Raw genomic sequence first — 25,610 nt, 5'->3', positions numbered from 1 at the left:
TGGGCTAGCTAGCGCCATGTGGCTAAGTGTAGGGTGTTACTGTTCCAGGCAGTCTTGGACTTTTTAGGTCCAGGGACTTTGGAAGAAGCCCCAACCAAGCCACAGATTAGAGGACCAGCATGCTCACATACAGCTGGCTCTGGGCCTGCGAGTGTGTAGCCTACACTGTATATATGTGAGCATGCCAATGTGTGTTTGTTTGCACATGTTTGTAAGCTTGTGATTTAGTGTGTGTCACAGTCGAGATTTGATGGGTGTTTGTATACAGCATGTGTGTCCGTGGTTTGCACTCCCAATCTCTTCACTTTCATTCATTCTGTGCAGAGAGGTACAAACTAAATGGAATATCATGTTAAACAAATATACAGCGTATAATGCAGAGGAGGAAAAAAGGAGGGGGAGGAGGGGACAGAATGAAACTGAGACGGATGGAAGGATAAAAGATCCAGAGAAAAGGGGACATGTCGTCAGAGCAAGGGAGAAGGTAAGAGATATACTGGTGGAAATGAAGAGTGGTAGCTAGAGAGAGAGAGTGAAAGGGATGAACGGAGAAAGAGAGATGGGGTTACATGTGAAAGTGAGAGGGAAAAGGTCAGAGAGGACACAGAGAGTGATGGCACCAAAGGGAGCTGCGTGTTAGATAGCAACCAGGTGTGTTAGACAGACTGGCAGGTGGTGTTTGGCCTAATGGTGCCATCACTAGCATCTGATTCACTGTCTGTGTGTCTGTGTGTGTGTGTGTGTGTGTGTGTTCACTTGTACTGCTGCCACATATAGCTTCATGCAAAAGCACATGTTTTTACTTTGTACAAAAGAATACTTATTTAGTCTATATAATACCAAGATCAAAAGAAAAGATAATATCATTCACAAAAGTCATAGCTGTTATCTTTCACATTTCAGATTTGGTTTGCACAGTATGTGAGGGACTCCTTGGCCCTGAAGGGTTCTACATACAGCTGCATACTGCTGTCCTGATCTCACTTCTTACAAAACTTAAGATCCTCCGAACACCAGGCTCGTGTCTGTGCCTTGATTGGACAAAAAGGTTAAATTGGGACAGCATTTTTTCTCTGCTTCTATTTGATTTCCTCAGTCCTTTGATGTTAAGAAACAATTCCTAATGCTTTTGTAGTGGCCGATAAATCCAAAAGCAAACATAAATCAAAGGCCCATTGACGCACCATGGGTTTGTGGTCTACGCAGGCAAAAGAATGCATTGTCCATACGTATGAACACAGGAACTCCTCTCCTGCTCTAAAATACCATAAGTCCACCCCAGTGATTATCAAAAGAACAAGCTTTCTTAATACATCAACAAATCTAACATAAAAAAGCAAAGATCTAGAATAATCAAACAATACTACTTATGAATCAAATAACTAAATACTAAAATCAAGTAGATAGCTCCTACAACATTATAACTGTGCCTGACCTCTTGTTTTAAATGTGTATATGGCTGAAATAGAGAAATCAGAGAAGGGCTGAAGACAATTGACTTAACTATTAGATGTATAATGTAATATCTTGGGGACGTTTAATACATCAAATGATTTATTAAGACAATTCCAGCGTTTCGTTTCTTGCTGTTTTTTACTAAATGGATGAATATTTGGAAAAAAGAGAGCGCGGGTCAAAGAAACGTAATTCTTACCTAGAGAGGCACCTATAGCGATACTGATATTGGATTGCGGTCCGTGAGACATACATTAATCAAACACTGGTACAGGATCAGTACTCGGTATCAGCCAATACACAGAGCCCAGGTATCGGTATCTGTACCGGGCCTGAATAAGTCGGATTGGTGCATCCCAACTCTTAACTCAGGTCTTGAATCTTCAACACACACACACACACACACATGCACATTCATGCACTGGCACACAGTATTTATGAGCAGCCAAATACTTATTGGCCAGTGTTTTCCAGCCCATTTCATTTCAAGGCAGATCAGTGGTCATAGAGCTTAATCTGATTTGAAGATTGGCCGGTTTATGGGTACTCCCATTTCTAGATGACCAAGCAGGACTCGCTTATTTATTCATTTAAGTAGAGCTCCGAACATCTCCCCGCTGGACTGTTAAGTAATTCATCTCCTCCCGGGGAGACAGAATGAGGGGGAGCAATCCACGAGTATGACATCAAGCACTCTCAATTGTATCCTATCAGATTTAGGAAACGGGCCCTAAACTTGGATCAAAGGACAAGTCTGTATCGCCAGCAGCTGATAGCAAGCGGCAGCCCTGCTGTATTCTTTTCAGTGAATAGTCTGGCAGCTCATCGGGAGTTCTGATACAGAGAAAACACTGTAATGCAATCCATATGAGAATTTGGTAATTTTTCAAGTGAAAAGCCATGCATTTCTAGGTTAAAACTGGAATGCATTTGAGTATGTGACAACATTTCAATATGTAGTTGAGATCCGATACACTGAAGTCTACACATGGCACGGACAACATTTTAGAAACACCCCTCAGAATAAGGCAGAATAATTTAACAGCGCCACAAACTACAGCCACCAAAAGGACGCCCTTCATAACGCTATACGGTGAGACTAATTGCGGGCTGTTGTATTTGATTGCATTAAAACACGGTTATACTCCCAAAGGGACGCATACGCGTACAGCTACAGACACCACAGTCCTCATAGTAGTTCAGTTTATGCTGTCCACTACATGCTCAGTAGATCCCAACGCTGCCACTCGTAGCGTAGTGGTCACAACACGTTGCCGGCGACACAACCGCTGATGACGAAATTTGCATCAGGCAGATCCTAGCGGACCTTTGCGTACTCACGGACGTGGAAAATGATACTGTGGCTTTAGTTTTAGCTAGTTGTACCCAATACTGATTTCCCCCTCCACATCACTAAACCTGTGCTTCCTTAGATTGGACACTGGTGGCACAGTCTGTACTGCAGTATTCCTACAATCAAGCAACAGATTTGATTCACTCCCACCTCCCGCCACCCATCCTCTAATTTCCTGCTTTCAGGGTCACCTCTGATGATGTCATGAGAGACAAGGACATCTGCTCCCATTGTGGTGCTTGATTGGCTCATTTTATCTTCATGCAAATCACGTCGGCAGGGACCTGGAGTACACTGGCCTAATTATGCCAAACACATTACTCACCAGGAGCGACGGTGCCTTGGATGGATAAAATGAAAGAGAGAAAAAAAACAAGACGGCGGGAAAAAGGAAAGAGGAATTGGGTGTTAGAACGGATGGTTAGCAGTGGAAAGTAAGATGAGATGAGAGGGAAAAGGAGAACTAAATGATAGTGAGGGTAAGGAACAGTATGGAGTTTGGGAGGAAACAAGCAGCTGAAAAAGAGAACCAGATGGATAGAAAATGAAACGGGCATGGGTAAATGGTGCATACTGCTAGAAAGGGAAAGTCAGAGGAGAGAGAGTGGAATAAAAGCTTCCACAGAGAGCCTGTTGGTAAATTACATGCATTATCTGATGTGTCGGCGTGTTTATTATGAGCGAGCTTTTAATAGCATCTAAATGCTGGCTAAGGGGCTTGCAGGGTTCTTGGGGCACAGTATGTGTGTGATAAGTGTTGTTATTGATGGAGAGTCAGACTGACACATAAACAGTCTAACTGCTCCCATGTCATCTTTTGTACATTCAGGGCGCCCAGGACAGCAGTATTTGTTTTGTGCCTGTTGTGTTCATTTTTTTCATTGTCCTTGCACAGGTGGGGGAACTAACAAAGGGAAAGGCTGAGGATCCTGGGGAGTGCTCCTGGTAGAAAAAGTAGAGATCACAAAACCATGTGGGGCCTGCTGACGAGACAATGGGTGGGATACAGAGTACAGACTAGCCTGGCTGTGCCTGCAATATTACAGCTCTGCCAGTCTCCCTTTCTTTCCTTCTCTTGAAGATCAAGTTACTTCAAATGTACAGGAGATGTTTCAGATTGTTTTGGGGAAAGTAGTTATAATAGCCTTTTTATAAAACAGATCAAATTTTGATTGATAATTCCTTAATGAGGGATGCTATGGAAACAGGATTCCTTGCTTGAAGAGTTATATTTATATTGGTTACATCTGTATAGGCAAACAATTGTTTTCAGCAATTGTCATTTTTATGCCAAACCGTTCACCAGTTCCACGATTCATGCATGGCCGAAATGCCCCTTGAATACATTGTGTACTTTATACCAAGTGCAGGTGTCAGTTCAAGCCAACCGGAAAAATGTGACGGCATTTAGCTTACAGGTGGCAACATGATGAAGTTAAATGGCTGTAACTCAGTAGTCACGCGAATGTTGCACAATTTATTCTTGTACAAACACCTGATGTTCCCAGACAGGATTTGGATATTCCCCAAAAGTCATGGCAGCCACCACACAATCAACATGATTGTGTATTTTGTTGCAGATCAGATCCAGATGCAGCTTAAAATGTTCCATCATTAAAAAAAACAAATTTAGAGGAGTGTACAGGCTTGGCAGAGGTACTGTACTAGTTTTATTTTTTTATGCACCAATGACACCTGTTTTTCTCCTCCTCCTCTTGGCATGTGTCTCATCTTTTGCTCTCTGTCTCTCTGCCTCGCTCCTCCCTGCGAAAGAACCAACCGGTTAATATGATCATTCAGCACTTGCAAAATGGACAAATAGAATTAAGGCTGTCAGATATGAAAGAGATATACAATTGCTGCTTTTTCCTGTCTTACTCCCTCTCATTCGTTCACTAATCTTCCTTCTCTATCTAATTCTCCCATGTCGGTCTCGGGCACACTGCCAAAACTCCGTTGAGCTGACATGTTTCTCAACGAGTTTTCTGCATAAGGTCATTAATTGTAGGTTAGTAAGTGTATGAATCTTCAGTATGCTTAAGCGTTCGTGTCAAAATCTACTTTCATTTGTGGGAAGTGTCCTTCTCCTGCAAAAAAAACCGAGCTCTTCCCAGAATTTGGATTGTATATTTGACAACGTTTTTTTCAGTCCTCCAGCATATGGTCCCGTGTGCTTTGAAGCAGTTCCTGCACATGCAAGATAATGCTAACTGCCAATTTGGAGGAAACAAAAACTAAATGGTTCTCGGGAGACCAGAGAGTTAGGTGGGCTAAGTTGTGAAAGATTCAGGGATTTCTTGTCAGCCTGTGATTGCTTAATCACCAACCCGTATTACATCAGATTATTCAATCAGCTGGTGTTAGTTGCAACTTTAGTAGACAGTGGCAAATGTTGCCAGACCCGCTAAGCCCTCTGTATGAGAACCCTGAATCTGGATTATCCTGGAATGAGTAGCACAAGCCTCGGCCGGTTAATACCTTTGTGTGAGAAAGTAACTCTGGATCAGTCCAAGCCCTCAGCAAGAGTGATTGGCAGTTGGAGGAACATCAATGCTACCTCTGTGTTACTCCGAATCTCTTGTCAATAACACGACTTGACACGGGGGACAGAGCGAGGGGGGGAGGGGGGGGGGGCTGAAGATGGAGAGACACCAGGGAGACAGAGGGCACGTGGAGGTAGAGGCGACTTATCTGGTTTCAAGCACCGTATTGATTGACATAAGACCAAGAGAGGGTAAAAGACGGTGCAGTACTAGAGTATTTCCAAGGTTTGTGAGGGTTTGTGTGTACACTTAAATATGTGTGTTTAATTAGGTAGAGAGGCAGTGGGATAAGTGGACGTAGGAATAGAGTTAATATAAGCCTCTGACATGTCAAGGTGGCCTGGATGTGAAGCTCAAAGTGATTACAAATGAAATCATTAACTCCCCTCTCACCGCAGGAAGAAAGTCATTACTACACACATGCTTGACTTAGCTTATTCTAAGTGTGTGAGAGAAGAGAAGGAGGGAAAGGCAGAATGTGTTAGAGGGAGAGGGTGGCGAGAGAGATGTTCCTAATCTACCGTCGCATTAAAGAAAGAAACGGCTGGTAATTATGAGAGTATTTAGTCAATGTGGTTGGTCTCTGTTAAGCAGCTGAGCAAACGCCTGAAGTGTTTCCACGATATCAAAAGGATATTCTCCAATATTCATATATGACACAATATTGCCAATCAGGTGCAAAGAAAACACTCAAACTGATGTGCAAAACAATACATTTTTGTTCCACTCTAATGCATTGCATCAGACCAAACTCAGTAGCGCATGTTGCTCGTTTTTGAACACAACTTTCTTTAATGATTGTTATTAAGTCTGACAACAGACTGGGAGGATGTTATCATGACGAGATTATAGTGTCACAATAAACTTGTGACAGGACAATAATTAATTTTAGCCCAGTTCTGCTCTGTTGACTGTTGGAATCAGTTTGGTGGACACAGAGGATGTCATACGCTGCACATATCGTACAGAAAATGCCTTGAGGACAGACAATGGTTGGATAACATAGATTAAAAAAATGTCAATAACAATCATTTATATCTATTTTTATACCTATTTTATAACAATATTTGGATCAAATGACTTAAGTAACCTGTAGCAATTCTAAATGACAGAGATTTAGCGGGAAAGATACAGTAGCTAGAAAAATATCAATAATCAATCCTCACAACTATCTGACATCACTTATATTCAGGTTTAGTTATGACTTTAAATGTATACATTGAGGAGTGATTAAGTCTCCTTGTGACTACTACACTGAAAGGTAGTACAAACACACCTACATAAGCATTAAGGCTTCCTCTCCCATGGCTCCTCCCCTGGAGAGCAGACGCTGGGGGAGCGAAGGTGGAGGTTAGGCTTCATGGGATGATGGAAGATTGCTGGAGAGATTAACAGGAAGGAGGGGCGAGGGAAGGGATGAGTTTGTAGCTCCACCGTATCGTGGAGACACCAGCAGATGAAGAATGAGAAAGGTCATCTCCACGCACAAAAGCTCATGCACACACACGTGCACAAGGGGGCTTTGTGTCATACTAATGATGATCATTATTCACTTGAGCTGAAGGGCAGAGGAGAACTGGACAGCATGATACCATTTACCAAGATCTGCCCTCCACGTGTGGCGATCACAGAGCGCTTAGAAATATGCCCCAACCACGTAAAGATAGGAAACAGAAATGAGGATAAATCATTTAATGGGGAAAACAACTTCACTCCATCACCCGAAAAAAACTATTTCTGCTGAAACTCATTTTGGTAAACCAGACTTTAGGCATTTTTACAGTCTGGCTGACAGTACACAGCAGGAATGAATTCTAATGGGGATTAAAAGCAAAGCTGCACCAGTCACAGCAGCTCCCTGTCTGTCTGTCTGTCTGTCTGACTAACTGCCACTGTGTACCCTGCATAGTGTGTGTGTGTGTGTGTGTGTTTGTTTGTGTGCGCACATGAATCTGCTGTCACTTTGAAGTTGGTTTCTCTGTGCACACATGTGTGTGCATGTGCTTTTCCGCTGACTCCTGGAAGTATGTTTTTGTGTGTTGGCTTGCACAAATGCGTGTGCTTCATAAATGCAGCTCTCCTGGTTCTTTGAGGCTGGCCCAGAGCTGTGTGTCCAGATAGTTTGAGTGGCAGAAGGTCAGGAAACAGGGGAATGATGTGTCATCCAGCTTTGGAAGTCCAGAGAGACGTACGGCCGCTTCATGTCAGAAGCATTTATCTCAGCAAGCAACGTAATATAAGAAACAATTCACGTCACACACAAAGACGTAGGCGATACACCACCGTTCATTAAGTTGCCATTTGCTGTGCATTCTGAGGTTTATAGCTATAATGAGCAGCTTACCGAGGAGGATTTCTCTATCATGTTTAAAACATTTACATCAGCCGTTTCTGCCTTTTAGCAAATGGACTTGTCTTGCTTTATTCTTATTTATTTATAGAATATATAACACACACTTTGAACCTGATCCCCCACCATGTTTGTCATCTCACAGTAGGAAATACTTACTTGGTTTGGTTTGTTTATTCCATAGTTTTAAAATATAATTTAGACATTCAGTAACACAATATAACGGCCACATATCATTAAAATACAATCCTAAACCTGAAAAATGAAATGATGATTTGCCTATATCACACCGGGGAGGAAGAACAGTCACAGGTTTTCAGCTTAATACAGCTAAAGGCCTTTTCATTTGATTCGTAGAGATATTTTTGAACCCCTTAGAGGCAAACATCTATGCCCAGAGCTCATTGTACATTGAGTGCATTAAACTGAGCCATCACCGTGACTCTGGTTTAGAAATAATATACACTGATATTGTTCTGGGCATGAACCCAACTGAGGGAAACGTCAAAGGGCAGTTGCCGCTGAAATAGAATGTGATTGTAGGAGACAGGAACTTGACCTGATGTGTCAGGGGGTAGAGCTTTTCAAACCAAAACAAAGTTGGATAAAACTCATAGCTAAACACATCTTTTCAAATCAAAGGCTCCAATGAAAGTAGAGCTTTTAGCTCGGGAGTCTATGAAAATGCCAGAAGAAAGCAGCAAATAACTGCAGCGGTGAAGCAGGCCGGTTGGTGTTTATTCATGAGTGGGGAAGAGGAACAGAGATATAGTATCCAACAAGGCCACTGCTTAGATAATGCCACGCAGATGGGTCAGGATGAGCTTAGCATATTAAAATGTTATGTAACTCCAAGTGCTGTGAATGTCTTCAGGCCCTGCGCGTGTGGGTGTTGGGAGTTTTTGCTCCTGTATAACTCGACTTGGTTTTTCCATATGTTGTCGTCAGGGAAACTGTTAGAAGACGGGGTGTGTTTGTATTTTATTTAAATATGCTGGATTGTGTGTGTGTGTGTGTGTGTGTGTGTGTGTGTGTGTGTGTGTGTGTGTGTTATGATGTCTTTAAAAAACGCTTCGTTAGGGGAATATGCTCCAGGCGAGGTGTCCCCTGTGGAGGCCACAACCTCACCCCTTTTCACGTCTCCTCCCTATCAGGGGCGGTGGCATGCAGAGATAAGACACCTACAAAGTAAACACTGCCGCACACTCCAGTTTCCCATCTCCCTGCAGCACAAACGTATACACACACACACACACAGACAGACACACACACATGCACCTGGTTTGAACCCATTGTGTACGTGGAGATGCAGAGCAAATGTTGGCTGTGAATGGATGCATGGTTCGGGGACAGTGTTGTTGTTGCTGCCACACACTTGGCAGAACACGGGCCTCATTTATAAACATTGTTTACACACAAGACGGATGAAAAAATGTTTATGCCACTAGCCACAGAATAGCTGGGATTCATGAAAACAAACTCGATGTGTGAGTGTATATGCACCTTGACTGAAACTCAACCACTGGTGAATCACCAGTTTTAGCTGCAATCTAATGCAATCAAATAAAGTTTCTTAACCTTAAAATGTTCAATTTCTGCACTGTAGACACTGTTTTTTTTTTTTTTTTTGAGGCTTTAGATATTAGTGGAGTTGTATCCTATTGCATTAGATGTGTGTAATATCCTGTCCCCCTCATGAATGTAAATGTAAATGATCGGGACAAAACATTAGTATACGGTTTGGATTTGCAGTTTACGTTCCTGTTTCCATTTACTCTTTTAGTTCTTGTCTCAGTCTGACTTCAACTTTCTTCATCTTTTTTTTCTTCCCCCCAATGCTGACAGTCTGCCTTCCTGCTTGTCTGTCTGCCTGCCTAGCTCTGTCTGAACCCTATATCTCTGAATCCTCACTCGGAGCAGTATATACTGCACCATGAAGCGCTGTCAATTCTCTGACATCCCCTAGAGGTACACTCACACATACTTCAGCTTTAGGTTCACTGACAGTGCGAGGCAAGTGTTGGTATGCAGCACAAGGCGTTAAGAATAAGAGGGAAATTGTGTAAAAAAAAGTTTTTACGGTAATAGTTTACTGGGAATATTCCAGACAGCTTCATAGCCCTGAAAGGCCGACACATCTTCGTTAATAACTCTATATCGAGCAGCACACACTACATATACAGTGGGTCAGGATGAAAATGTGAAGAGGAATAAATATGGCACTGAACAAAATAACATTGCCCAGTGTGTGGTTGCCGAAAGTGTAAACATGAGATTTAAACCATAAACTATGTCTATATTTGTTTTTAGGTTACTTCCTGGAGATGCTGAACCGCTCTGCGAATAGTCTACAGGAGACTTTCACTGCAGATTGGGGCTTAGTATACTCCCAGAATTCCCAGGTCTTCTCTGACCTGTACACGGATTTGAGGCACTACTACCGAGGCTCCAATGTCAACCTGGAGGAGGTGCTGAACGAATTCTGGGCCAGGCTGCTGGAGAAGCTCTTCTTCCAGGCAAACAAGCAGTATAACATAGGTACAACCAGCTTCTCTGTAGAACACCAACTAACAACCAAGCGCTGCTTCATAACACAGGTTTATTGCCTGAGACCAGTGCAAACATAAGGTGATAAAGAGCAGATGGCTCTGACTGTCAATGGTAATATCCTATTTCTTGACCTCGTAAAGATTTTTGAGATTACTTTATATTCTATTTAAGCACAATCTTTAGATGTCTTCTCTACTTCGATGACGATGTTAATGGATGTGTATGCTGCTTGCAGGTGAGGACTACCTGGAGTGCGTGTCCAAGCAGATAGAGACACTACGGCCCTTCGGAGAAACACCCCGTGTGATGAAGACGATGGTCACGCGCACATTTGTGGCAGCACGTTCCTTTGTTCAGGGACTGGTGATCAGTGGGGAGGTGGTGCGCAAAGTGTCCCAGGTAAAACCCAAGCTTTACTCTCCCATTTTCTCCCCTTTTCATTTTGAATGGTATCCCCTCCGTCCAGTGACTGCAATTAGTTTTCCTTCCCTTAACCCATAAGAACCCAAGCCCATTTTTCCTTAAAGGAAAGTTATAGGGGATATAAAACAGACCACATGGAACACATTTCTGAAAATATTTTTTAAATGCTACCCCCTAGTGCCAAAGATCTGAAATGTTACATATATGTCACATTGGGGGTATACGTACATTTTTTGCTTGTTAACAAAGATATGCCTTTTTATTTGCATATCCACAACACATATACAAATTGTAACTTTTATGGTTAGATTTAACCAAAAAGATTTGTTTTACAAGACAAAAATGTCTGCTCCTTGGATGACACTGTATCGTTCATTCTAGACCACACTGCAAAAGAAATAATTTAATTAATTTGAAATGGGACCAAAATTGGATAGTTAAATGTAGTCTGTTTGTGTGTTTTATTTACTGACTAATAAGTTCATCAATTAGATTTTTCTAATTAAAATGTCTTTTGAATTCAACAAAAGAACATATTTTAATTACAAATTATTGAAGCAGTTAAATCAATTGATCGGCTAATTAGTATTTTTCTTATTGTGACAAATATGTCACATTGGTTTTTCTGAGACAATTTGTTTTAAAAAAGCCTGATGTGACATATCTGTCACAACAATATTTTCTTAACTTTTAAAGTTTGATACATTTGTTTGTGAAATATGGTTAGAACAGTTTAGATGTAGGACATGTTATGAAAGCATCAGAATTGTCAAATGTGTTGAAACTTACCGTAAGCAACAAAAATAAGCTTTTTGAAATGAGCTAGTTCTGCCAAATTTGCTGACCAGCCAGGCAGCCATTTTGGAAGTGATGTCATCGGTACACAAATGAACTCACTGTCACATGACTTCACCAGGATGTTCCATATGTGTCACTTAGGGACTTCAAGGGGTAACATCAAGGATAAAACTGTATATGGAACTTTCCAGGATATTTAAAATGTGTCACCGTGGGTCCGTGGGATGAAAGTGTCTAATTGCCTCGCAAACCTTTTTTTCTGGTGTCTAATCTGCCGCAAAGCTAATATTCTCTGCTCCCCCCACATGTTCATTGGTATTCTTGTGTTGAGTGGTCTGTATTCCTCTCTTGTTAGTGAACACCATTGCCCCTTCTTTATGCGAACACTCAAACACACACACACACACATACACACAGGCAGGTTTTTACCAGTCCGTGCACATAGTATAAAGCAGTGGCAGATCAATGTTGCTGGAAACGAGAGGCTCCATAAAGTATGGCCCCCGGCTCAGACGATCAGCCCCTGCAACAACAGTTAATGTCAGCTCCACGCTGAAAAATGTCTCGCTGGGCCGCGGGGAGGGTTAATACCTCCCAAGAGAAATGGTCCCCTCTGTGTATAAGACAAGAGTAAGGTTAAGATCAGAGCAAGACTGAGAAATAATGTCAGCTCCTGAAAGGGAAGGTGGCCAATACTGATGCACCGCTGAAAAATATCTCCCGTCAGAAACTTGGCAAGCAGGGTGCTGAGAGCAGTGGCCCCCATGAGAAATATACTCAATTCTTTCAGAAAACAATGCTGCTTCAGAGATGAATATTACAGTATTATCTGAAGAAAATATCACAAGGTCAGACTGTGTGTGAGCATGAAGAGACAAAGATCAAGAGAAAATAAATGAATACATAATGACATTATCGGCTGTGGTGCTACTACATGACTACAAAGCCACACATTTGGTTGCATGTCAAAGAACGAATGTATATGATCCTTCTCCCTTGCACGCTTCTATGTGCTCAGACTAGCACTGTGGGTGGCACAGACTGTACCGTTTGCTTGCATCAGAGTGAGACAGCTTGGCCTATAGCATATCTCTCTCTCTCTCTCTCTCTCTTTCTGTCTACCTCTGGCCCAGAAAATAGGTGCAACGTCTCTACACCTACACCTACACCTACACAAAGGGACCAGAGGATGTCTCAATTAAGTGGCTGCTCGCAGCAGTAGCCCATCCGTAGCCACAGGGGAGTAAAATCAGGAATAACCATGAGCACAGCTAGTCTGGCGTAGCAGGAAGCTGGTGAATAATTAGACTCAGGGAGTGACAGTGACAACTAAAACAGCCTGACCCGGAGCTAAGGGATGCAGCTAGTCTAACGGAGCTACACACAGTTACTACTTAACTTTGACTCAAGCCAGCAGACAGGGAAGTAAGGATCGCAATTAGCATGGGCAGCGTGCTGTGTTGGAATTGCTGCTCATGATTTGTGTACCCTTGGACCAGCCAGAATAGCTTGTGATCTCTGCAACTGATAAGCAACTCTCCTGGACAAACACTCATGCTCCACTCAAGGGCATAATGTTACGGAAACACACACACACACACACACACACCTCATCATGCCCTCATTTCCCTCCAACGGTGATGAACATTTCCCCTGTGTGGCTACTTCTCCATACACATTTCCTGACCGATGCCATTTTGTTGGTGCTGAAGGACAGTGAGCGATGTGTTCAATTTAACAAGGCTGGCTCGGGGATACGTGTTCATAATTAGCACAGCTTTTACAAAATTACAAAATGTCATCCCTGCGCTAATACCAGGGCACCGGAGCGCTGCCACTCAGAATAAGGTCATGGGCTGGGCACACACTCATCGAAAGTCTTAAGAGGGAAGGCAAGAAGCACACTGTATCAAGAGAGTAGTCGCTATGGACACATTTGGTCAATCTCTGTTAATGGGATTTTCCAAGTAAGGACCATTGAACTGTGCAATGAGACAGAATAGCTAGTTGTTCTTTGAGTCGAGTCAAGGCCTGTTGGTGCAATTTGACTGAAACAAGTTCAGACTCCAACCAACTGTTCAGTTTCAAATTCATAATTTGCGTGTCAGTCTGTGTTGCTTGTCTTCCCCCCGTACATAATCAGCACTGTGCTCGTACTTATTCAGATTGGAACTGCACTGTGCTGTGATGGGAACACATGAGACAGTGAGAAATAGTGAGAGAGGAAAAAAAAGGCTGTGACAAACTCCAGCGTCCTCTCTTGTCGCTATTCTTCTGCTCATACTTATGTGCTGAAACATTTCTGTTGATATTTCCCAGAGCTGTGCCCCGCACTGTCCTCTGTCTCCTTTCACTGTGAATAGCTTGGTATACTAACTTGGAGCTTAGCTTTCCCCTCCTCTCTGCTGTAATTCTACCTTGGATTGATTGGGCTCTAACGAGACAACCGCTCCTATTTTTAGCTATGTATCGCCACTTAAAGGGACCAGCGACTGAGGATGTTTGCCACACGCTGCTCAGGGAGGTATCACAATGGTAGAGTGTGAAGCTGGTTAGAATACAATTATTTTTGCTATTAATTGCTTCCCTTGTCTCCCAAGGAAGCGTCTGTGTTTGGTACAAACTCAGAAGAAACACAACATGATTCCCTACTATGTTTTAGTTGTTTTAGCGATGGAAAAAATGGAAGTGTAGTGAAAGGTGATGAAAGAGTATCCTGAAAGGGGGGCTGGGAATAAGACCAAGATGCGCGGAATGTGAGAGAAACCTCAACTGTAAGATGCAGTTTCTTTCTTTCTGGTTCGGTATTAATTCTTCCCTTGCTTCGCTCCGAGCAGCACCAGTTGCTGTGTCCTTAACTTTTTCCGGACTTTTTTTATTCCCTTGGGTAGGGGAGTGGAGGAAGTAGGCCACGCGCCACATGGCTCACTCTGGAGGCAAGGAGTCTGGATTGTCTCGCTCTGTAACACAAGGGGGAGAGGTCGCTCATATATCCCTAGTAATTACAAAGGAAAGACAAGCAGAGAGAGGGAGGGAGAGAGAGAGACAGAAGAGCCCGGCGCAGGATGGCCATGAGCATTATAGAAGATACTGACAGGTGCGGCGAGCATGTTGTGAAAGCGAGGGCAGAGGCAGGAAAGGGTATGGGTGTTTAAAATGTAACGCAGACGTGGCAATGAGCTGAACGTGCAAACATCAAAGAGAATATTTCAAACCTAAAACTTTCTATTGATATTTCTGGATGAGAGGATTTATATCACGTCAGAGAGTGTGTGTGTGTGTACTGTGTATAAATGTGTGTGCTTGTGCCTCTATACGTGTTGAAGCAGTTATTTGATAAATTGCTCAGTTGATCGTCTAAAAATGTATCTGTAACAGTCTCGATTAACTAATTAATCAATTTATCAAGCAACATATCTACACTGCATGTTTTGGCAATTTTGCTCGATAAATTCGTCTAGTTTCTTAAAAATTAGGATTTGCTCCTTTTTTTCCTATTTTACATCTCTGTCAGTTGGTTTAACAATTTCAGGACGGCCCCTTGTGCTCTGGCTAATTGAGATGGGCATTTTAATAATTTGTCTTTCTCAGTTTATGAGAAAAATAATCAAACGTTTGATAGATAATGAAAATAATCCTTAGGTGCAGCCTTGGTCATGTGAGTCTTATTGCTGTTTCTAATTTGATGGTCCCTCCTTCGCAGTGCCTGGTGCGCCGCGGCTCCAACAATACAGAGGAAGTTGTCAACAGCAACCTCCAATTAGCACCATGGAAGTGTTACATTCTGTTTTGTGTCTGTTGTGCCCGACCCGGGACTCCCGGCATTAACACTGTATGGATGATGTAACAGAAACAAGATTCATGTCTGTCCTTAATAAGTATTTCATTAACACCACCCTAAGGTTTTTTTTTTTTACTCCCCTGCCAACGCCCTCGGTGAGTCTCGTAGCTTTTTAAACATTCCCCCATCTCTCTGGTTTTCAGTCTTTTGCTTCGCTCATCCCTGCACGCTCCCTACCGTCACTCTTCTCTCTCACCAAAGAAGCATTCGTCTGACTCATCTCTGGCTAATGAGCGGTGGGGTAAGGATGGGAGGAGGGGAGAAAAGGAGGGCAGGAGTGAGGATCTGACTCATGTCTCATATGACTTGAGATTAAGCCTGGGAATGTGGTTATTGCTTTTCTGTGTCACTTATTTCACTTTATACTGTCCTCCTTGTGCAACTGGCAATAATGACCTACTTCTATTGATCTCTTTCATACATCAGAGATCCATTTACTAATTTTGGCTCATTATATATTTTTTCTAATGTGGTTTTAGATTTAATTTGATTTTGAAACAGAGTCAAAATAAATTGCTTTTGCCTTGTGTGGATCAAATAGGATTATATTCAATTTGAATTATCCTTGTGGGGAAATTGGGTTGATACAGCCATAAATAGTCATTGGATACAGCCAAGGAAAATAGACTAAAAACAGAACACAATGAAAGTTGTTTGAAACTTTAAAATATTACATTTCCAACACAAGAACTGATGAAATACTGTATTTAAAGCGTGAGAAAGTGTGGATCACAAAGTGGTCTGAGAGTGATCACGTCTATGTCCATTTATGTCGAGCAGGCTATCTTCACTGAACTACTGACAGGTCTGCAGGGTGTTCAAAGTATCTATCATTTGTTTTCTCACCCGAGCCCCATTGTTGTCCTAATCCCGCTGTATATTTGTTAAAAGCCGGTGTTAACTGTAACTTTCCTGTTGGAAGAACTGTTTCCAGGAAAAGCATCAAGATGGCCCAGATGTCAGCTTAGAGGAGCTTTGTATGCGTAGCTGGGCTCGATCCACCTCTCTCTCTCTCTCTCTCTCTCTCTCGCTCTCATTCTCTCTCTCTCTCTCACGCAGACACACACACTTCCTGAGGTTTTGTATGCATAGCTGTACTCTCTTGTGAACAGAGCTTACTGGTATTAACCCAGTTTTACTTTTTCACGCACCAGGGCCCTTTCCTGGGGGAACAGCCTTGTGGGATACAGAGTGAAATGGAAGAAGCGGGAAGGTGTAAGGGACTGAGAATACTTGTATGAGAATACTAGTATGAATGTCAGGGCCTTTTCATCGCATGTGAAACGGAAAGAAAACTGGTGGTTTCCAAGGAAACTGTGCTGAATGGCGCAAACTGAGAAAAAGGTCAAAAAAGGGAGGTGACCTCCCACAGTTCTGCGACTGTCATTGTCTGGCTATAGAAATATAAGACTTGTGTGCACTGTGCATCATATATTTCATTATCCTGTACAGTAGCAGCAGGGCTCTTAACTGTGAAAGTGGTCAAATGTACAGTTTGATCAACTGCTGCTGTCGTTTTTTAACTTTTAGACTATTAGATCATGTATGCTTAATGAAACAGTTTTCATCCAGGTGCTGTATGTGTATTTTTGTCTGTGCCCTACCCCAGGTGCAGCTGAGCCAGGAGTGCCTGCGGGCCATGATGAGGATGACTTACTGTCCCCACTGCCGTGGCATGGCCTCTGCCAGACCTTGTGCCAACTACTGCAGCAACGTCATGAAGGGCTGTCTGGCCAACCAGGCCGACCTCAACACCGAGTGGAGGCATCTGGCAGGTGGGGGCCGTGCACACATTGACACATGCATCCAATTCAGCCCTATGTTTGCACTGAGGTTCGCCCGACACATGATGTTACTTTGTGCAATGAATACAGCGGACTCGTTCTGCCCAGTGTACAGCATGTTAAACATTTCACACTTTCTGTACGCTAACTGTACTTCCCCATCTTTGTAGAAACAATGATGCAGGTGGCTGGAAGCTTTCATGGCACATCTGGTGTAGATAGCATGTTCCTCTCCCTCCCCAGTCGCATATCGGACGCCATGGCTACCATGATGGAGAATATAGAAACCACCAACAGCAAGGTCAGAGCACACACTGGTACACACATACAGCCGTTTACTGCTGACCAAACTGTTTTTACTGCACAGAAGTCAATGAAGAGTTCATGAAAACGACGTGACTTGTGAATTCTTTTATTTTGGTTAAAGACACAAACTAGAGCGCTGTGCAGGCCTGTAACCCTCAACATCTTTGGAACATACAGTGTTCCAGCTACAGTTGAGAACGTCCATCAGCCAGTGAATGGCAACTTCATGGCATGGACACTTCTCATCTCTAGTTAGACGTCAATACTGGTAGATCTTTCTTGCTTGATGGAAGTAAATCAAAGTCAGATTTGCAAACATATCCATAAAATGGTTGGCACTATATTTTAAAAGACCCTGAAGGCTTTTTGCCTATTTCTAGGAGCCAGGTGTTCCTACAAAAACACACATACATTCAGCCAAAGTTAGAACTGTTCTATCTTTTGCACAAGAGAGATTTCTGTATTTTGTGTTTGTGTTTGTGCTTTACTCAGTGGTTTGAAGTAAGTCGGACTCTTTGGGTGAAAAAAAATGTGATGTGACGCACTTCCACCCACCAATCAGAATCTAGCAGTATTGGAATCAAAAAGAGATGACAGTTGTGTCCTTGTTTGCTTATGAAGCCAGGCGGCTGTCAATCAAATCTGTTCAAAGCACACCCAAATCAGCTGACTGCTGCTTATCTAGTCATGACTTTAATGTTAAAGAGAAAGCCGTTTCACTTGGCTAAGCAATAGAAGTAGTAGTGAGGAAGTAACACATCTTTGTGTAAAATGATACACATACCATCGATCCATCCGTTCAGAGACTGGGTCCACTCTCACTATGCTACCCTATATCCGCTACATTGATTTGTTGTTGCAATACTTCATATACTAGGTTGAAAACAAAAGGATGTGAGTCATGACCGATCCTGCAGGCCGAGCATTTACTTCCCTGTTTAATGGTGTTCGAGCAACAGTTTTTATATGATCCTTAAAGGGCACTGGCAGCAATACAAATCTGACTGGGTTGTTTGGTGAAGGTGGAAAACAGTGTAGATGGTGAGAAGAAAGACAAAGCTTCCTCTGTGCTGGTTTGCTGTGAAAGAGCCTGTCAGGCTTGAGGTGAGCCGTAGCCTGGCGGACTGCCTCTGACCTGGTTCAATATGGTAATCACACACAGCTTCAGCCTCTGATCTTCATCTCTCGGGGAAAGTGCTGTGTTGATCCCGTGGAAGTCAGTTCATGTCTACAGTCTGCTATTAAGGTAGACACTGCGTAGGGCAGATTATCCCCTATTTACATAATCTGATGACATCAAAAAGCCATATGTTGTGTTACTGTATGTACTTTCCCCATAAAACGTACCAAATACAGACACTGCACTCTGCATGAGTAAATGCGTTTGAGGTCCGTTTGCCACTACTCTGTTTTAACAGCGTCAGTGCCGTGTTTTTATGTCCATTATTCAATCCGCTGTGAACACAACACCAAGGAGTTATGCTGACAAACATGACGGGAATCTTAAGACAGGATTAATTTTTAGTTATGTGTGAAGGTTCAAAGGCTTGAGGCTCCTCTAAGCAGGCCAGATTGGGTGACAGATTGACTGGAGTCTTTCTGTATTCCCTGGGCTCCATTTATAAATTGTAAGCCCCATAGGGACAAGTGCTTTCTGAGCTGTGAATCATTCTGCCGCAGCGATGCTGTGATTGACTCTTGGGGTCATGCAAATAACCAGCACACTTGTGGCTGTTGGCTTTCAAAGGTAGAGACTTGTATTCTCAAAGGCAGTCGTGTATAACAAACACATTGTTGTGCTGATGCACTAAGAGAACGGGTTCATAGATTTATATTCAGAGCGCTGGTTTCAGCATCATTACATTTTAGTCTAGTTAACACCAACACCAATAAGAACTGCACACGGAAGGAAAATAAACTTTATAGATAGAGTCTGAACTCTGAAGCCTTTCATTTCAAGTTACTCTGAAGATGAATTAGATGATAAAGCACAGAGATCTGATTTGGGACTTGCATTGTTTTGAACGCTGAGAAAAGTATAAACAATTTTTGTCAAAATTGAACTTCATTTCCTCATATGACCCTTTGGTTAACTCGCGTATATCCTCTCTCCACGTTTTGTTCATCAATCGTCTTTCCTTCACTTCCTCTTTGCCCCAGTTGTTCCAGGCATGTGGCAACATCAGAGAGGGAGGAGCCAGCAGCACGGGAGTCGATGACATGAAGAGAGGGAAGGTTACGGTGGAGGACAGGTTGGAAACCAGCTCTAACACAATGTACAAACTGGTGAGTATTTACCTGTCTGAGTCTGCGTCCTTGCTGTTGCTCTCTGATGGCTTAGTCTGGCCCATTCATAGTGACAGTTTATGAGGCAAGAGCCATTGCTCATCATGGGCAATTAAACCCTTTTTTTCTGTTCATTTCACCTTTACACAGACAACTATGGGGTGATTAGATGAGAATGAATGCTTGGATGGATGGATGAGTCATATGACTGAGCACTGCAGTTCTTTTACTGAGGAAGCAGGAGTTTTTTTTCTTACTCTCCTGTTTGAGTGCACCATCATTCTGTGATTTTGAACAAAGTATAAAAGCTCATGAATTTGCTCTGCCCAAGGTGTCTGATGTAACCGCGAGACTGAGGGACATGCAGCCGTACTGGGTTTCTCTCCCAAGCATTCTCTGCAGTGACAGAGTCGCCACTGGAACAGGGGCCGAGGATAAGTGTTGGAACGGCATGAATCGTGCTAGGTAAGGCACAAAAACCCATGAAGAAATGTAGTTCAATATAAGATATAAAAGTAAAAGAATTGACAAGATATCTTTCAAAATGGGGATGTTTAATGCACAGTATAATGGGCACTATGAGGTGCTGTTGAACTGTTGAATGAGTAGTACTTTCCTCTTGTGTTAGCGGCTAGCATTTTACAGTATAGGTGCAAAGGTTGCCGCTGTCATTCTGGTCCCCTTAAAGTGATGCCGCTAAAGCAACTCCACTGAATCATGGGAAATGAAGGGAAATCAATGTGCCTTTATCCTGCCAATGCCACTTCTGGCCACAGTGTCCACTGTTCAGCGAAGGTTTCACTGCGTCCCATTAACTGTGGTGAGAAGCTGCAAAATTCCAGACGTTGTGTAATGAAATGTTCATGTGTGCCAGGTACCTTCCCGAGGTGATGGGCGATGGCCTTGCCAGCCAGATCAACAACCCTGAAGTGGAAATCGACATCACCAAACCAGACATGACAATACGCCAGCAGATAATGCAGCTGAAGATCATGACGCACCGCCTGAGGAATGCTCTCAACGGCCAGGATGTGGACTTTCAGGACACCAGTGAGTACTTTTACCATCACAGCTCAGACGTTTCTCAAGAGCATTCACAGGAAACTTCACATTCCGGATGAATTTCTGATAATTAGAAGCTTTTTTTTAACAAGGTGCAGATTATAGGAAGTAACTCTGTTTCTGTTTATCTGAGGAGACAGCACACTTCTATCTTAGCTGGTAGGAACTCCAGCAAAAGGGCAAAAGCAGTATGTTTGGAATAAGATGTCAGTATAAAAATGCATGGCCTAAATCGATGTGCCTTTTTGAATTATTGAGGTGATATTTCATACCACGTAATGCAAGTAACACAAGGTGATGCTGGCATTAAAATTCACATCCATTTTCTGGGGCCAGCACCAGGGCAGTGAACCTCATATTTCTTGCTGGTAGTTTAATATTTATGAGTGTGTTGCAGTGGTCTTAATATGTTAATTCTAGGAATACATAAGCAACCCCATTTGTGACTTTGCATGCATGTCGAACCGTTAAATTCATGTCCTAACCTCTGTCTATAGGCGATGATGTCAGCGGTTCAGGAAGCGGCATGTGCGCCGACAATATGTGTTCCCGTGGCCCGCGCCTTGTCCCCGTCACCGACCGACCCATATTCTATCCTAACCCTCCAGAAAACAAGAAGGTAAAAAGCTCCAGCACCGGCCAGAACCTCCCCTGCATCACCATTTACCTGCTTCCACTGCTCATTTTGCTGCTCCGGCGATAATTGACGGAGGAATCTACCAACTGGGACTGAGTTTGGGACACGGAGGTCGGGGAGAGTCTGAAAGTGGGGGGGAGGAGATGTTGGGAGTTAGTTACTTTGCCAAAACTAAATAAGTAAAAGGAAACAACAACAAAAAAATCACTTGGATGGACTTCGTGTTGGTTTTGGATTAGAACTAAATGGATTTACGAGTATTCATAAGTGTTTGGGTTCTGCTCTTTTATTTTATTTCTTGCTATATTATGACACCATTAGAGCTGGTCTTTTCGCATCTTCTAATGTTTTATTTCTGGTGTTTGGGTTTTCTGAGATTATATCTGTACCTAAAACATGTGTAAGACTATATGGCTAACAGTATGTTGGTGTTGACACCATGGGGAGAGGGAGAATGGGCTTTGCAGCGGCACTCAGATTTGTAATTCCGCTCCTTTAAAAACAGCACCTATGTTCAGTAGAATCATTTATTTATCGATAACTCACAACGGACCCCAGAGTGCTTTAATCACTCCCCAATCTACACAAACCACAAACTAAAATGAAATACGATATTGATGACTTTTAAAGGGGGGTGATCTGGACAGCACGACCCAGCAGACCTCTTAATGCATTAAGCTTCACAATACCATTTCACCTACACACACACACACACATACACACACACACACACACACACTCTCTCTCTCACAGCGAGGATGCGAGCGTCAGCACTTTTTGCCATTTCATCATGTGAGCTGTAATAAAAGCCGTGATCACATTCACACCAACACGATCGTCTAATGTGGGAGTAACGTGACACCGTCCGCCACTCCATCCATCCACTCATCCCTACACCCCCCCCGCCTCCCCCGCCCCCCTTTTCCTCCCCATGCTGGGGCAGATCTCACTCTCTCTCCAGACCCCTGCTGTCCGTGTAGGATCAACTCGAGAGTCTGGTGTAAGCAAAATGCATGCTGGGCCGGGCCAGGTCTCAGATGACAGCAGCTTCCCACTATAGAGCACCGTATGCGGAATGGGGGGGTGTCGGTTTAAGATCGCCTTCACAGCAAAGGATTGACAGTTCGTGACTTTAGAAGCGTGTAGCGGAACAGAAATGTACACAGAAAGCACAAGCAGAAGCACCGCTGTCATGTAGCACCGCTTTCTTTTTCCTTTTTTTTTTCTCTATTTCATGTGCACAGCAGAGCAAAAAAAATAATGTGTTTTTTATGCTCTCTTCAAAGCCCCAGTGCTGCTGTGATTAGCATCATAATTGCAACTTGCAATATAATGTGTTTTTGTCTAATCGCTGCAATGACCCATATCACGGTAAAAGCCACACCATGCACGTCTTTGTATCGTCCCACTATTTCAACGGCAGACACCGCAGTGTACATATTTCTGTTTCCTCTTTGCTGTTTTCTTGCAAGAAAATAGCCAATTAAGTATGAACATTTTATAAGAGCCGGATCATTGTATGCTATAACTCTTGTTTTCATTCATCATCCGTCATAGGGTATCCATATCTGCCTTCCATTTTTCTGCAACTTTTCTCTATCAGTGCCTCTGAATTCCCAACCCCTAGTACCGCTACCCTTCTCCCCGCCCATCAGTCATAATGACCTTTAAAGCGTTCCTCATGCTTCTACGTGGTGCCAGGCCAATATGACAATGACACAGTGCTTCATTATGTGTCAAGCTTACTGGGAATGTTGTGGGAACACAGTGTAAAGGCTGCTCCTGACGAGGAAACACATACCACATTTTAATTCACAGACATGTCAAAGCTCTCATTTAGGAACGCTGTGTGCAGGGCGATGGGAAGACGCTTATATATGTATGTGTGTGTGTGTGTGTGTGTGTGTGAACGTGTGGATTTATCTTTGATTGATATAGAGGAGAAGATGGTCGGACGATGGAGGCACGGAAATTAAATATATTGAAATATATTGGACTAGCATTGTCTGATTTAGTGCGATTCAACTGTCAGCAATAAAACGTTAATTTAGGTCATTTTTAGGTCATTTTTCCAGATGTTCCAGCTGCCACCGTAATAACTCCCGATCTGATTGAGGTATCTCTGCTTGTCGGTATTGTAAAAGTATTGTATATATGTGTAAATGGACACATGTTTTAAAATACACAATTGCTTCAGTTGTACACTGGTATTATCAAATGGTAGGTGCATATAGGTTTTATTCATTTCATGAAAAATCAAAATATGCCTCTTACAGTTGATAATACTGCAGATCCAATTAAGTTGTTGGCGGCTCTGTCAAAGGATGAGAAGCGCATCTGTTAGATTCTTGGTTAATTACTGCTCTGTAAAATGGGTGAGGCTGTAGTCATGAGTGTTACCTGACATGTCACTTTGGAGATATTTTCCTGTTTTTGACATGCTTAGTTAATGAATGCTTAGTGTCTGTGTGCGAGTGTCTTTCCTTCCGTTAGTTCCCGGTGAAAAGAATCTGCCTGTGACTGCCTTTGACACTTCGTCTAGGGTTGGGGTCCATTTTTTCGATTTCTGAAAGTGAGATACAATATTAGATGGTCCAGTAGGGGGGGGGGGGATACATATTTTGAACAAAGAACAATTAGCAAGAGCACCGCATGGGTCTTCTTTTTGTGACCCTCCAGAATAAAATATGAAAATGGATATGAAAGTCCACATTAAGCCCGGTAAAGAATGAGAAATGACTCCAACTGTGATGGTGACATTCCAATTCAAAGACGACTACGACTCACAACTTCAGTTTCAATGACTGTCTCACAATGTCATCGGCTGAAATTTGCACAACCCCCACCCCCCCCCTCCCTTCCCTTCTCTCCTCTTCCACCTTTTGATCTCATTAATTTGTTGCTCAAAGTCCCCCTCCCTTTTATAAAACCTGCACTTTTATGAGGCCAATAAATGGCATTGTCTGCACAAAGACATCACAAGATGGTCGATCGATGCGCGAGTCAACACCTTCCAGAAACGACTATTGATTGGGGGATGTGTGTATGCAGATAGATCTGGCCCAGCAAGACGTCTCCTGTTCAACTGTGGTGAAACAGTGTAAAAAACAAAGCCCCTGTGAGTGAGAGGAGGCAGGGGAGAAGATTTGCCCAGAGTGCTGATCTCAAATCAGCTTGCGCACCTCAATCCTGCTCTCATTCATTAAGGTGGCAAAAATGCAAAGCTGGTTATACCACCATTCAAAGAAGGCTTTATTCTACACTGAGTTGAATACGAGAGTCATTTCTTAAAGGTGCCAATATATGAGGAAAAAAAAAGTCCTTTTAATTCTCTTGTTTTTATGTACTTTGGTTTTTGTTGTTTTCAGAAATCTATGGAGAGTTTGTGCTTATGGTGGAGATAGATGCCAGAAAGAGGATGAAAAATACAAATGTCTCATTTGCTGTTGTACCTGAAATCTTGTGTCAATTATATACATTGTAAGATTTTCAACATGCCTGTGTACTGTTTCTTTAATGGTCGGTGTGTTTGTTTGTGTGTGTGTTTTTGTCAGAGAAAATGAAATATATATATATATAGATTGTTTTATCCCGTAACAAGGTTCTAAATTCCTGCACAATGTATCTTTTCTTAGGAAAAGAGAAAAAGGAAAATGAAGTTTTTTGCGCATAACATCTGCCCAAATTGTTTCCCAGAGCGCATCAGGGCACCCTGCCACCTCAATAGGGCCAATGCACTCCAGTGATGATGTCAGAGGTGACAGCTGTTGTCTGGTGTTGTCACACAGGAAGAAGAAAAAAAATTGCCACATGTTCAGAGAACACTAAGTGCTTTGTCTAGTTTCTGTGTGTAGACAATGGGATGATCTCCCCCCCCCTCCTCAGGTTGGTTTTAACAAGGTGTACGTACTTGACCATGATCCTTTGGGAGACTGAAATGCCCCGCTTCACATCGAGCTCTGCTGTGTACACAGTGATTCCGGTATGGGAACAGGAGCTAAAGGACTTTATGGTCCTCGTGCAGAGCTGCGACGTGTCTGTGTCCGTCACAAGGCGACAAATGATAGGAGTGAAACAAATGTAACATGCAGTTGAGTCAGCGCAGCACTCTTTAACCAGGATTATGAATATTAAAGGATGTCACAGTGACTCTCAAGTGCCAACCTGTCCGCCTCTCAGCTGGGCTAAAATACACAGAGTCTGTCCTTGTATAGGTCGACC

The 25,610-nt window shown here is 42.8% G+C and overlaps 1 protein-coding gene across 1 annotated transcript in view; it reads left to right on the top strand.

Annotated features, from left to right (window-relative positions):
• Nucleotides 1-24,882, top strand: part of gpc1b (glypican 1b) — a 62,403-nt gene extending 37,521 nt beyond the window's left edge. Inside the window, exons 4-11 of the mRNA XM_079173159.1 lie at nucleotides 10,013-10,240; nucleotides 10,488-10,651; nucleotides 16,924-17,089; nucleotides 17,269-17,399; nucleotides 19,565-19,690; nucleotides 20,022-20,155; nucleotides 20,565-20,740; nucleotides 21,250-24,882. Of these exons, the coding sequence (XP_079029285.1) occupies nucleotides 10,013-10,240; nucleotides 10,488-10,651; nucleotides 16,924-17,089; nucleotides 17,269-17,399; nucleotides 19,565-19,690; nucleotides 20,022-20,155; nucleotides 20,565-20,740; nucleotides 21,250-21,455 (1,331 nt within the window). The 3' untranslated portion in view covers nucleotides 21,456-24,882. The remainder of the gene's footprint in view (nucleotides 1-10,012; nucleotides 10,241-10,487; nucleotides 10,652-16,923; nucleotides 17,090-17,268; nucleotides 17,400-19,564; nucleotides 19,691-20,021; nucleotides 20,156-20,564; nucleotides 20,741-21,249) is intronic.
• The last annotated feature ends 728 nt before the right edge of the window (nucleotides 24,883-25,610 follow it).

The sequence above is a fragment of the Pholis gunnellus genome (assembly GCF_910591455.1).
Source record: "Pholis gunnellus genome assembly, chromosome: 14".
Classification (NCBI taxonomy): Eukaryota; Metazoa; Chordata; class Actinopteri; order Perciformes; family Pholidae; genus Pholis; species Pholis gunnellus.
This window is presented reverse-complemented; position numbering and strand designations above follow the sequence as displayed.